General features: G+C 41.1%; 1 protein-coding gene across 1 annotated transcript; it reads right to left on the bottom strand.

Annotated features, from left to right (window-relative positions):
• Positions 1 to 7243: 7243 nt before the first annotated feature.
• Positions 7244 to 10728, bottom strand: LOC104237966 (receptor-like protein kinase FERONIA). Its single transcript, XM_009792211.2, has 2 exons — positions 8682 to 10728; positions 7244 to 8271 (listed from the first exon to the last, which is right to left on the bottom strand). Exons 1-2 carry the CDS (start codon positions 10582 to 10584, stop codon positions 7550 to 7552), a joined length of 2625 nt encoding a protein of 874 aa, XP_009790513.1. The 5' UTR covers positions 10585 to 10728; the 3' UTR covers positions 7244 to 7549.
• Positions 10729 to 11180: the final 452 nt, after the last annotated feature.

The raw sequence follows: 11180 nt of genomic DNA, 5'->3' as shown, positions 1-11180 counted from the left end.
GGAACAGATCTTTCAAAAACAAGCTTACGACTAAGGGAAGTGAAGACAACTCAAGTAGGGTTGTTCATGGTTCGGTTCGGTTTTTGTAATTATCGGTTCGAGTAGTCGGTTTTCAGTTTTTAAATATGTTAAACAGAATTGAAAGCATGGAATTCCTTAAGCCCTAAAAAGAGTAAACATTACTTTATATAGCCAAGTGTCACGTCCTTAGTTGTTAACTAAGTACACGTGCGACACTTGATAACTAGTTCACGATCTTGCACAACTTGCTCATGTTCTTGCTATGTCAAGTCAATCTTACTACACTCAAGATCGCTAAGAGAATGGAAGAAAGAACACAAGAGAACTGTTAAAGGAAGCTTTGTATTAGAGAGAACTTGAATTGTTTGCTTGGTGAATTACAAATGAGTGGCCCCCTTTATAAACTAGTCTCCTAGGGGCTAGTATGTAAATATTAATTATTATACAAGTCCTTGATATTTATAAGATAAGGGCTTTCTCTATAACTCTCTACAAGCCTAGAAGATTCCAATGACTTTCTTAGCAAATCCATAAGGATCTAGGTTCTTCCTAAGGAAATGTCCATACCTCTCTAGAATCTTCTCACAAATGCTAGCATTCTTCTTATGTAAGCTTCCATATGGCATTAATATATGCTAAATAGTGCCTATGTGGCATGATGACATGGCGGGTCATCACACTCTCCCCCGCCCAATATTGCGACGACCGCGGCGCAATGCTGCTGCATAAACTCTCGGATCTTATCTTTGAATTGCTACAAGTCTTCATATCATTCCCACGTGGCCTCCTACGGTGATTGCCCTTTCCAATGGACGAGGAACATAGCGGTGGCTTTTTGCCCTTGTTTTCACATGGCCTGGTAATCTATGATAGCCTCAATCTCCCGATCATGCGAGGCGGTGATAGTCATTGGCGCTCGACTTGATTGGCCCCTACTTGGAACATCCTTATCTTCATGATATGGCTTAAGCATGCTGGCATGGAAGACAGGGTAGATCTTAAGATACGATGGCATGTCAAGCTTGTATGAGATCTTGCCTACCTTGGCAACGATCTTAAATGGACCCTCATACTTGCGAATCAGATTCTGATGCATGCCCCATAGTGCCTTGAACTGTCTTGGGTTAAACTTCACCATGACCATGTCCCCAACTCTATAGTATGTGGGACGCCGCTTACGGTCCGCAAACTTCTTCATCTTCTTAGCTGCCTTATCCAAGTAGGACTTACCAGTGTCGAGCTGCTCCTCTCATCTTTTGGCCATATGATAAACCCCCAAACTCTTTCCCTCAAACGCGGCTGGTAATGAATGTGAAGTTTGTGGTTGTTGGCCTGTGGCTAGCTCAAATGGTGTCCGCCAAGTGGACTCACTCCGCTGCAAGTTATAAGAGAATTGGGTGATGTCTAGGAGCTTTGCCCAATCTTTCTGATGCACGCTTACATAATGCCTCAAGTAGCATTCTAGTAAGGCATTGACCCATTCCGTTTGTCCATCCATCTGTGGGTGGAAACTAGTAGAAAAATGCAGTTTCGTGCCAAGTATGTCGAACAACTCTCTCCAAAAGTTTCCAGTGAATCGGGGGTCTCGATCACTGATGATATGCCTTGGTAAGCCCCAATACTTTACCACATTCTTAAAGAATAGCTTGGAGGCTTCCTTAGCTGTGCAACCCGGTAAGGCAGGCATGAAGGTGGAATATTTGGAAAATCTATCCACGACCACTATAATAGTACCATAACAGTCAAACTTCGGTAGGAAAGTGATAAAGTCCATAGTCACGCTCTCCCATGGACGCTCTGCAACTGATAGTGGCTCCAAAAGTCCTCCAGGTTGTTGTTGTTCAACCTTGTCCTGTTGACAGACAAGACAAGTCTACACATAGCACTCTATGTCATCTCGCATGCGTGGCCAATAGTACACTGACTCAACCAAGGCCCTAGTGCGACGTTGACCTGGATGACCAGCCCACATTATATCATGACTCTCCCTTATTATCCATCGTCTAATGTATCCAAACTTAGGAACGTAGACCGACGACATGTGGTAAGTAGTAGGCCGTCTTCTATCCAAAACCGCCTCGTCTTGCCTTTGTTAGCTAACTCGATAAGTTGTCTGGATGCTGGATCATGTTACATGCCTTCTTTTATAGCCTCCCGAATGTCCCATCTCGTTGAAGTGATTGCAGTAAGCTCGGCTTTCCGCCTCAATGCATCGGCTACAATATTACCTTTTCCCGGCTTATACTCCAGCGCATAATCAAACTCGGCTAAGAAATCATGCCACCTAGCCTGCTTTGGTGTGATCTTCTTCTGTGTCTGAAAGTAGCTAGTAGCCACATTATCAGTCTTGACCACGAACCTCGACCCGAACAGATAATGTTTCCATGTACGAAGGCAATGCACAATGGCAGTCATTTCCTTCTCTTGCACCGTGTAATGCCGCTCAGTCTCATTTAACTTGCGGCTCTCAAATGCTATGAGATGCTTATCCTGTATCAGGACACCCCCAATGGAGAAGTTTAAGGCATCTGTGTGCACCTCAAATGTCTTTGGCAAAGTCAGGTAATGCCAAGACTGGCTCCTCTGTTACAGCTGCCTTAAGGCATTCAAACGCCTTTTGACAATGCTCCGTCCAAACCCATGGCTTGTTCTTCTTTAGCAACTCAGTCAATGGTGCGGCCTTTGCTGAGTATCCACTGATGAACTGACGATAGTAGTTAACAAGGCCAAGGAAGGATCTCAACTCAGTTACCTTTATGGGTGCCTCCCACTCCTGGATAGCATGTACCTTAGATTCGTCCATGCGTAGCTCGCCATTGCTAATGACATGGCCCAAGAAGTGCACCTTTGATTGTGCAAACTCGCACTTCTCTCTCTTGATGTATAGCTCGTTCTCCCGCAAGACTTGGAAAACCTTCGTTAAGTGCTCCATGTGTTCCTCCAAGGTGTTGTTTTAGATGACTATGTCATCCAGGTAGACTACCACGAACTGATCAAGGTAGGGATGAAACTTGTTCATAAGGGTGCAAAATGTAGTCGGTGCATTGGTTAAGCCGAAGGGCATCGCCAACCACTCAAAGGCTTCATATCTCGTCACACATGTTGTCTTTGGCTCATCCCCTTCCGTAATGCGAACCTGGTAGTAGCCCTTTCGAAGATCCACCTTGGTAAAGTACTTGGCTTGCCCAAGTCTATCGAACAAATCAGCAATGAGCGAGATCTGGTACTTATTCTTCATTGTAACCTTATTAAGTGCTCGGTAGTCTATGCACAAGCGCAGCGATCCATCCTTATTCTTCTGGAACAACACTGGTGCACCGAAAGGTGCCTTTGATGGGCGAATGTGACCAGCATCCAGTAACTCTTTCAATTGTTTCTTGAGCTCCTCCAGCTCAGGCGGTGCCATACGATATGGGGCAAATGCGGGTGGCTTAGCCCCTGGCTCCAACTCAATCTTGTGATCCACCTCTCGCCTAGGCAGCAAGTGCTTAGGTAACTCCTCGGGCATGACATCTTTGTTCTCCTCAAGCAATTTCTCTATGCAAGGCGGCACTATCTCTTGAAAATTGTTGTCTTCCTCTAGACTTGCAATGGTTTCCACGAACGTCGGCTCCCCCTTCTTGATCCCCTTGACAACCTGCATAGCTAAGAGTTGTGCTTGGATCTGTCCGTGTGGCATAGTCACTGTAGGTACCATGCAAGCAAGAGACGTTGGAGGTAGGGGTCGATTAAATTATGACAATGTCTAAAGAACTCTTGCCCCAATATGATGTCAAAGATATCCATAGTGGTTACGGTAAAGTTTGTCATACCTTTCCAAGTTCTCAATTTGACACCAACTCCCTCAGCTACCCCACGAGCATTCTGTATATCGGCATTCACGGTTTTGACGCGAGAGTTGGTTGGAGAAAGCTTCAATTCTAGTCTCTTTGCGGCAGCCTCAGTCACGAAATTATGAGTTGCTCCAGTATCCACCATTGCACGAGCGGGCTTGTTGTTGATGGTGAGATCCACGTACTGATTGCCATTCTTGGTAGGTTGGATAACTTACTTCGTGACAACACCAAATAATCTGATCATATCCAATTGTGCGGTTCCCGAACTTTTTCCTTGTGGCTGCTCCTTTCGCTCACGTACCATGGCACTGAGGCTCTTGAGGTCAGGATAATTCCTGAAGCCATGTGGCCCTCCGCATATATAGCATCCCTTCTTCTCGACCTGCGCCTTCTTCTCGACGTAGCCCTGACGGCCACTTGACTTTTTGAAATCTTGAGTCTTGGAGTATTGTTTTTGTATCTCCTTGCCTTTGCCATGGTCTCCCCCACCTTTGACATTGTTAACCTTTGACTCCTTGCCATTGCCTTTGTCGTGCTTGTCATGCCTGAAATCCATTAATGATTCGGCCTCCACTATGGCTTGGTCTATATCAGTGACTTGTCGGCATTGCAACTCCTGCTTAGCCCAATTTTGCAACTCGTCCATGAAGTGGAACAACAAGTCATCATTGGTCAGGTTGGGGATTTGAAGCATAAGGGTAGTGAACTCCTTGACATAGTTACGTATGCTCCCTGTTTGCTTCAATTCCCTAAGCTTGCGCCTTGCCTCGTACAAGACATTGTTTGGAAAGAACTGTCGCTTGAACTCCGCTTTGAACTAATCCCATGTGCTAATAGTACATAGACCTTTATCCACGTCGACCATATTCCTTCTCCATCATAGCATGGCAGTCTCTGAGAGCTACAATACCACAGTGTTGATCTTGGCCTCGTCGTCCCTCACTTTCCCATGCCTGAAGTGGTTCTCCAAGTGCTAAAGGAAGTTTTCCACTTCTTGTGCATCACGAACACCTTTGAACACCGGGGGTTTGGAGCCTCGATCTTGGCCTCCCTCGTCACCACAGCATTGGTGGCTACCTCGGTCACGCCAGCATTAACATGCTCTTTGAGTGACTCTATATTTGCCTTCATAGCATCGATAGTACTCAAAGCCTCCATGAGTCTGCACTCTAAGGCAGTGATGGTTTGCCTTAGTTCCATCTCAGTCCGTGTATGTCCTTCCAAGTCATTTCGGATACTATCAATCTCTTCAAGAGTGTGCCCATCAAGAACGTTAAGGGTGTCTTCCACCTTCCCCAAGCGTTGGCCAAAGATCTCAACGGCATCCATACCTGCGTTCATCTTTATCACCCACTCCTTACCGAGCAAGACATCCTCTGGAAGGACCTTTACTTCATCCTCGCTCGCCTCAGTGGCAGATGGTTCTTGGGATGTAAGCACTTCGTTTGACACAACCTCAGGTGGAACCTCCTGGTTCTTGTTGGTGGCATTCCTCTTTTTGCTACGACCGGTCTTGCCAGCAGCATCCTGGATAACGTTGGCTTGGGTGTTGGCAGCGTTAATTTCTCCGTCGTTCGCCATTCCCTTAGTTGAAACCTTCGCTCTGATACCACGTTGTCACGTCCTTAGTTGTTAACTAAGTACACGTGCATCACTTGACAACTCGCTCACGATCTTGCACAACTTGCTCACATTCTTGCTATGTCAAGTCAGCCTTACTACGCTCAAGATCGCTAAAAGAATGGATGAAAGAATACAAGAGAATTGTTAAAGGAAGCTTTGTATTAGAGAAAACTTGAATTGTTTGCTTGATGAATTACAAATGAGTGCCCCATTTATATACCAGTCTCCTAGGGGCTAGTGTGTAAATATTAATTATTATACAAGTCCTTGATATTTACAAGATAAGGGCTTTCTCTAGAATTTTCTACAAGCCTAGAAGATTCCAAGGACTTTCTTAGCAAATCCATAAGGATCTAGGTTCTTCATAAGGAAATGTCCATACCTCTCTAGAATCTTCTCACAAATGCTAGCCTTCTTCTTATGTAAGCTTCTACATGGCATTAATATATGCCAAATGGCACCTATGTGGCATGATGACATGGCGGGTCATCATACAAGGGTAAATTAAGTATATCATATCGGGTTATCGGTTAAACTGATGATGAAATTGGACAAACCGATAACCCGTTAGTCATATAGTTCCAAATCGTTCCAAACCATTAATCCAATAACATGGTACTGCCAAACAAGTAACACTTTTTTCAATTCGGATTATCGTTTAGAATAGCACATCACAATTCACATCCATGATATTGTTTTGTTCGGATTATCATGGATGTGATATCTTTACCAAACTGAGATGGTTGGATTATACAAACTTTTATTTAAGTTTGTATATATATATATAATAGTCAAATTAATATATATTTATTTCATCTCAAACATGGGTGTTCATAACAAATTTTTGACACGAAAAATAGGTGCCATTACAAAAGAATAAAGTAATTTTATCAATCAATTGTGAGTACAATTTTGTTCTCCCTTGATTAATCTCTTCTGATTATCTTCGTGATTCGTGCGTTTCTCGAACGTAGGATGATGCGGACTTCCTTGGATGTATCTGATATCCATGAAAGTATGTTGTGGATATTAATAATTATCTAGCCACATCTTGATCTATTTGTAAGTATCCCGTGAGTTTATGGGATATTCAAGATGATCTCCAGAGCTAGATTTACAACTGATAATTGAAAAATAGTCACAGTTTTAAAAGTAATTAAAATTTAACAACTTTTTCATGTAAAGATAAAATCTGAACAAAAACACCCTTAAAAATTCGGAAAACAATTTAGCATAATATGTTGGAGTTCGAAATTTAACATATGAGATTTTAGCATAATGTGATGGAATTTTATGATGTACTAGAGTTCCAACATAATATGCTGGAAATTCATACGCAGAAGCTTCAATGTTCAGTAAATTATGCCGGAACATTTTGTGTGCTGGAGTTCCAACATAATATGCTGGAAGTTTATGTGCAGGAGCTCCATAATCCAGCATATTATTATGTTGGAACTTTTCATGTTTCAGCAAAATAATGATTATTTTTTAATGACTTTACAAATGTTGACTATTTTTTAATTACCAATCCGAAAATTGACTAGCTTGTGCTATTTTTTATTCTACTAACTCATAAACATTAATCTTAAATTTGCCTCTGCAAGCTATCCCTTGAGAAGAAAGAAAAGTTTGCAAATTATTAAACAAAAGAGGCATGTACCTCCACAGAATATAAACATTAATCTTAAATTCTTTTTACGACATCAACTTTCTCTCTTAATTTTTTGAAAAAGTTGTAGATCCCTACATTTCATATGTGTCTACCATAACGATTAATCAAATAAGAAAAAAATTTAATGAAACTTTATTATAGCTATATACTTTCAAATATTCACTACAATTCATCGTTATTCTAAGGAAATTAACTCGACAAAGGGGAAGAAGAAGAGAGGAAAAGGCTGACAATATGTATCTTATCAAACTTGTGTATATGACCTTAGCTTGATCCTACAATTGGTCATGGTAGCACTATTACTTTTCGAATAGGACCTTAAACTTGATCACCAAAACCTGGAAAAAAAAAAAAAAAAACTCATACATGAAACTTTAGCATACCGATCTTAACAATCTCATCGGCCCAAGGGATTCACGATCTCAGAGAAAATGGCGACGTTCTTCATTCTTTTTGACACAGATGTACCACTGCTTGCCAACTTTCTTTCAACTTCACCGGAACCTGAAAAAACCTCATCTTCATCGCTCGACATATTGGCATCACCATTAGTAATCAGGCAAAAAGACGAGCTAGGCGCGTATATGTATCCTTCTAACTCGTGACCTCTATTATCTGCAGCCTCTTGAAGTTGTAATGCAAATTCTAGAGTCCTTACAACATCATCCATTGATGGCCTTTGGACCCCTTGATCCCTCAAGCAACGGTATGCCAATTCTGCAAACTTGCTTAAACATTCTGGGGCAATTTGACCTTGCAAGTTAGGATCAATGATTTGTTCAAGATTCCTTTTTCTACAGCCCCTGCAAGCCCACTCTGCCAAATTCACTTGGCCTTTTGGCAAGTTAGGAATTATTGCTGGCCTAGCACACAACACTTCAAACAGAACTACCCCAAAAGAATACACGTCTGATTTTTCTGTCAATTGTTGTCGCTTGTAGTATTCAGGGTCTACGTACCCAAAACTTCCTTTCACAGCCGTGCTAATGTGAGTAATATCTGTCCCACCAAGTGGACCTACTTTGGACAATCCAAAATCTGATACCTTGGCCAACCATTTATCGTCCAATAAGATGTTAGTTGACTTGACATCACGGTGGATGATCATGTTTTTGGTACCTGTAGCAGCAAAATCAACTCATTTTTCAAGTAATTCACTCAAGTGTAAATGTATTGGGTTATGATTTGACCCAATTAATTAGGTAAATTCGAAATGACTCATCAAACTAATGGATTAAAACATATCAATTTGTGAAACACAACAGGTCAAAATGCAACTCAAACATACAAAACCCAATTTGGAGATCTAGAATTACGATTATGTAAATTTGGAAAAATAATCTAATAATTTAAGAAAAATAAATTAGCTTTCATATTTTAAGAAAACAAAACAAAAACGGAGATTGAGTCATGTTGTGCGAACTGACATTGACCTGTTCTGAGCCAAGCCAACAGATATTGAACGGGCTGGATCATGACCTGTTTTGCAAATGTAACCTATTTTGACTCATCTGGATTTAACAACTTACCCGAATGGAGGTAATACAATCCTTTTGCTGCACCAATGCAAATGTCAAGGCGTTTCTTCCATGGAAGAGGAATATTATCTGTATTGTACAAGTGATCACGGAGGGTTCCATGAGCCATGTAATCATAAACCAATATCATCTCATTGTTATCATCACAATAACCAATTAAGGACACCAGATGTCGATGCCTTAGCTTCGATGACAGCATCTCAATCTCTGCCTGGAACTCGCGAACCCCTTGCCTTGATGAAGGATTCAATCTCTTCACTGCAACTATGGTTGTACCATTATCGAGGAATCCTTTATAAACATTACCAAAGCCTCCATAGCCAATCACAAAGTTGTCATCAAAATTGTCTGTTGCATTTTTTATCTCTTTTAGTAAAAAGTGTCGGCACAGATCGGATGATAAGCCTGAGCCGCCAGTCATTTGCGTGCACTTTGATGACTTGGGAACACTTGTAGCAGATTCTTTTCCCCCATTCCATCGCCGTAAAATTAAGAGACCCAGAATTGAGAAAACAAAAATTCCGCCAATCACACCTGGGATGATAGCAACGATGATATGCGATGATTTTTTCTTTTTGTTGATTGGTGGTGAATTGATCGGAACTTGTAAGAGTGATTCAGGATTTGGCACGGCCAAATTTCCAATTGTGTCATTCAATTTGAAAATTTCTAAGCCATTTAAGATTGCATTAGCATACACAGCTTTTGTTTCCATGTTAGGGCGCAATTCAAGCAACACATCTTCCTTGCTTCGCCGGCCATCTGTGTCTCTCACATACACCACATAGTCTCTGTAAACCGGGATTCTCCTGCCGCCGCTCCATTGTATTACATCAGCCAATTCCTCTGCCGTTTGGTTTCCAATGGATATATCAAAAACCCGATAATTCGCATCCTTAATTTCCAGCTGAAACTCACAAAAATGGAGCCTGAACAGATAGTAGAACCCAGAATCTAATGGGAATGTCCAATCCAGGCGTTGGCTGTAATTGGCCATTGTCCTAGAGGTTGTGTAAACTACGGTTGGCGTAGTATAAGCGGGGGTTTGAGAAGTGTAAGTGATGGGGACATCTAAATGTAGAGTTCTAAAACCAAGTCCAACAACACAATTCTGATCTGCAGCCCATTCACGATACATCCCCGTATCCTCTGTGCTACTAACCAGATTGCCTCCGACGTTCAGCCTGTATAAAGTTTCAAGAGCAGTGCTGTTATTGATGTAATAAAAATTATTCCGCCCCTGTACCAATTTGATGCCATATTCGTCTCCGCGGATATAAAGATCAGTTGGCATGGAAACAATCTCAATCCCGTTAACAAAAGCATAAGAGTTTGGTGAAGGAGAAAAAGTTATATTGAGTATTTGACTTTCATCAACATGGATGACGTATTCTTTTCGAATTGCTTTACTAGACTCATCATCATCACTAGCAGAGACAGTGAGGAAAGCGCTGAAGTTACTCAAGAGAGTGACATGATTAGCAGTAACAGAGAAAAAGGATTCAGATTTATTGAATCCAGAGTAGTCGGTCGGATAAAAATAGAGACGGAGGAATTTAGTGCCAGGGGAAACAATGAAATTGTAGGTGAATTGAGATTGGAAAATACGGGCACTCATATAATAGACTCTAGTGACCTGTCCAGAAGCGTTGGCTGTTGTAGATATGCTTGAAAAATCTGAAGGTAAGGAATCTGGATAGTTGGCATCAGTACTCCATAGACGGTCTTCGTCTATAGCGTCTGATGATGCGCCACAGTTGAGCAAGAAATGGACTGTGGCATTGTACTGTGGCCTGAGAGCCATAGTGACTGTCGTGAGATGTAATAGGACAAAGGAAAGCAAAGCAATGGCTACCATGGTGTTGCTAGTAAAATTTCTGTATTTGGCTACCATGCATTTTTATGACTTCTTTGACAATCAACAATTATACTGCACAATTGCCAAGACTTGATTGTTGACTCTCAATTCACTTGAGTTATTTCTAATTTTCCATTTGGTTGAAAGCTGCCGTTGACCGAGACTATTTCCTTAGTCATTGGTCGTTTTATTTACTTTATTGTTTAAGTTTTGTTAAGAAGAAATATCTTAATAACTTGTTGTAATCAGTTCAATTGAATTGATGGTGTAAAATTTCTTTAATATTATCAAGTATATTATTTTTAAGTTATTTCAGTCCAAGTTGGAGGTCTGTTAGTGTGAGGGGTAAGAGTGAGCCAAAAAACTAACTAGTGCAGAGATTGTGGTAAGATTGGCGAAATATGTTTCTGTTCGAATACTTCTGACTATCATAAATCAAGAAAAAATTAAGTCGATCAGTGAATGCAAAGTATCATTGCTCACTACTATTACCATATATATATGTTGGACACTAATTCAACCAGAAAAAATGAATATCTATGAAATGGAGAGAAGTAGGAATTAAGTGTACCACTTAGCAGGTTCAGTAAGTAGTTTATACTTTGCATTTCCATTCAATTTGATATTTACAA

Source organism: Nicotiana sylvestris, chromosome 2 (genome assembly GCF_000393655.2).
Source record: "Nicotiana sylvestris chromosome 2, ASM39365v2, whole genome shotgun sequence".
Lineage (NCBI taxonomy): Eukaryota > Viridiplantae > Streptophyta > Magnoliopsida > Solanales > Solanaceae > Nicotiana > Nicotiana sylvestris.
This window is presented reverse-complemented; position numbering and strand designations above follow the sequence as displayed.

Coding starts and splice junctions, on each gene's coding strand:
- LOC104237966 (XM_009792211.2), bottom strand. CDS start 10,584: ATGGTAGCCAAATACAGAAATTTTACTAGCAACACCATGGTAGCCATT. Junction 8,272..8,681: donor ATTGTATTACCTCCATTCGG/GTAAGTTGTTAA, acceptor TTGCTGCTACAG/GTACCAAAAACATGATCATC.